This window comes from Scomber japonicus, chromosome 8, assembly GCF_027409825.1.
Source record: "Scomber japonicus isolate fScoJap1 chromosome 8, fScoJap1.pri, whole genome shotgun sequence".
NCBI classification, from domain to species: domain Eukaryota; kingdom Metazoa; phylum Chordata; class Actinopteri; order Scombriformes; family Scombridae; genus Scomber; species Scomber japonicus.
The window spans coordinates 21,762,191-21,764,442 of NC_070585.1; the positions used below are offsets into that span (position 1 = coordinate 21,762,191).

The 2,252-nt window shown below is 42.1% G+C and overlaps 1 protein-coding gene across 1 annotated transcript; it reads left to right on the forward strand.

Moving 5' to 3' along the window:
• Positions 1-587: 587 nt before the first annotated feature.
• hs3st1 (heparan sulfate (glucosamine) 3-O-sulfotransferase 1) lies at positions 588-1,849 on the forward strand. Its single transcript, XM_053324010.1, has one exon. It carries the CDS (start codon positions 675-677, stop codon positions 1,590-1,592), a length of 918 nt encoding a protein of 305 aa, XP_053179985.1. The 5' UTR covers positions 588-674; the 3' UTR covers positions 1,593-1,849.
• The last annotated feature ends 403 nt before the right edge of the window (positions 1,850-2,252 follow it).

Here is a 2,252-nt window from a genome sequence, read left to right on the forward strand (position 1 = left end):
CATTATTATTAAGGTTTACACATTTAATCATTGTTATATTTCTGGGTCGTTCAGATATGAGTAGGTGTTGAAAGCAGGTAATATCAGCTCATCCACGTTTTATTCAATAAAGTAAGCTAAATATATAAATTCATTTTCAAGGTAATGTGCTTTTGAAAAAATGACTTTAATATGTTAATAGCATTACAGTTAAATAAATTACACTGGTACTTTGAACTATAGACTTATGCAACACTGTTAATATGTTTTAAATGTTGATGATAATCAATAGGTTATCTTATAAATGACTGATAAGATAATAGAGTTTAAAGTTTCCTCACTTAAATATGTATGTGTATATGATTGAACACTATATTGTGCAGACATTTCTGTCTCAAACTTAGAATCCTTAAGCTGTCAGTGCTTGTGATGACTTATCATGCATGGTGTTTTTATGTGTGATGGCTTGTGATCTTGTATTTTCCTAAGATGTTTTTATTTCGCTGCCAAATACACACCAGGTATCCTCTAATCACAGCTGTTTTCTTCTTTTGCAGTTACTGCTACTGTCAGAGAAGAGAGCATTTTTTTGCGTTTCAATTGGACCATTGTCCTCAGGCAGCTGCTCTTTCAATGTGGGATACAGTTTTGGTGCTTTCGCCAGGCTGAAATCCTCCAGGGTCAGGACCTCCCTCATGGCAGCCTTACTCCTCGGGCTGCTGCTTTTTGCAATGCAGTCTCCCCCCATCCCCTCCAGACCAGTGGCTGATGAGGGGCCGCCTTCACCTCCCACCTCATTGCACACAGACAACGGGAACACCAGCCACCCCAATGGGACCCTCCAACAACTTCCGCAGATTCTAATTATTGGTGTCAGGAAAGGTGGGACGAGGGCACTGATTGAGATGCTCAGTCTGCACAGTGCAGTGGCTGCAGCTCAGAACGAAGTGCACTTCTTTGACTGGGAGAGCCATTTTCAGAAGGGTTTGCCTTGGTATCTCAGTCAGATGCCCTACGCCTTCCCTGACCAGCTGACAGTAGAGAAGACACCTGCCTACTTTACCTCCAGCAAAGTCCCCAAACGCTTACATCAGATGAACCCTGACATTAAACTGCTGCTCATCCTCAGAGACCCCACTGAGCGGGTGCTTTCGGACTACACCCAGGTCTTTTACAACCGCCTCCAGAAGCACAAGTGCTACCAGCCCATTGAGTCTGTGCTGGTGAAGGACGGCGAGATCAATCTGGGATACAAGGCTCTCAATCGTAGCCTGTACTATATGCACATGCAGAACTGGCTGCAGTACTTCCCACTGGAGAGCATCCACATTGTTGATGGGGATGAACTGATCAGGGACCCCTTCCCTGAGATGAAAAAGGTGGAAAGGTTCTTGAAACTGGAACCCCAGATAAATGCTTCAAATTTTTACTTCAATAAAACCAAGGGATTCTACTGTTTGAGAGACCATGGGCGAGAGAGGTGTTTACATGATTCGAAAGGCAGGGCTCACCCTCATGTGGCCCCTGCCATCATGCAAAAACTCTACCAGTTCTTTCATGAACCCAACAAGAAGTTCTTTGAACTGGTGGGTCGAACATTCAACTGGAAGTGATTGTTTGAGCCTCAGTAGCTCAGCGTAGCATTGCTTAAAGCATCAGAGCCTGCTTCAGTGGGGATCATCTCCATGAGCTGTCCTGTTTTCCATACTAACAAAGTAGACGAAGAGACAAAGCTAATGTACATTTAAACTAAATCTATTTTTGTACTAGTACGTTTGTATGATCGAGCCAAATGCCAGGGCAGACTGCAGTTCATGACATACTCTGTCAGTACCTGTCTTTTTCTTCCCATTGTCTGACCATATGCATATTACTGTCTTTCTGTACTGTTTGAAGCACTCAGCTGCTGTTCAGCTGGTCGTCTGATCAAAGCAGATGACTTATTATGACACTGGTAATGACAGTCAGATTTTAGACTGTGCCAGTTAATGTGTTACATAAGGATAAATACTCAGCAGTTTAATATTGTCACACCTTCATGTTTCCGTTCATATAATATGACATTATTAATGTCGAAGTATAGAGTTCTGAAGGACATTTTCCTGCTGCTATAATTTCCTCAGTCACTTTCAGCACAAGCCGTACTGAATATGTTCATTTTGTTTCTCAAATGTTTCTTTATGTAAGAGTCAGTTAAGTCTTCTATAAATGCTTCTGTGCACATACACACACACACATATATATATATATAGCCGATCATTACGGTGTACTGT

Coding starts and splice junctions, on each gene's coding strand:
- hs3st1 (XM_053324010.1), top strand. CDS start 675: ATGGCAGCCTTACTCCTCGGGCTGCTGCTTTTTGCAATGCAGTCTCCC.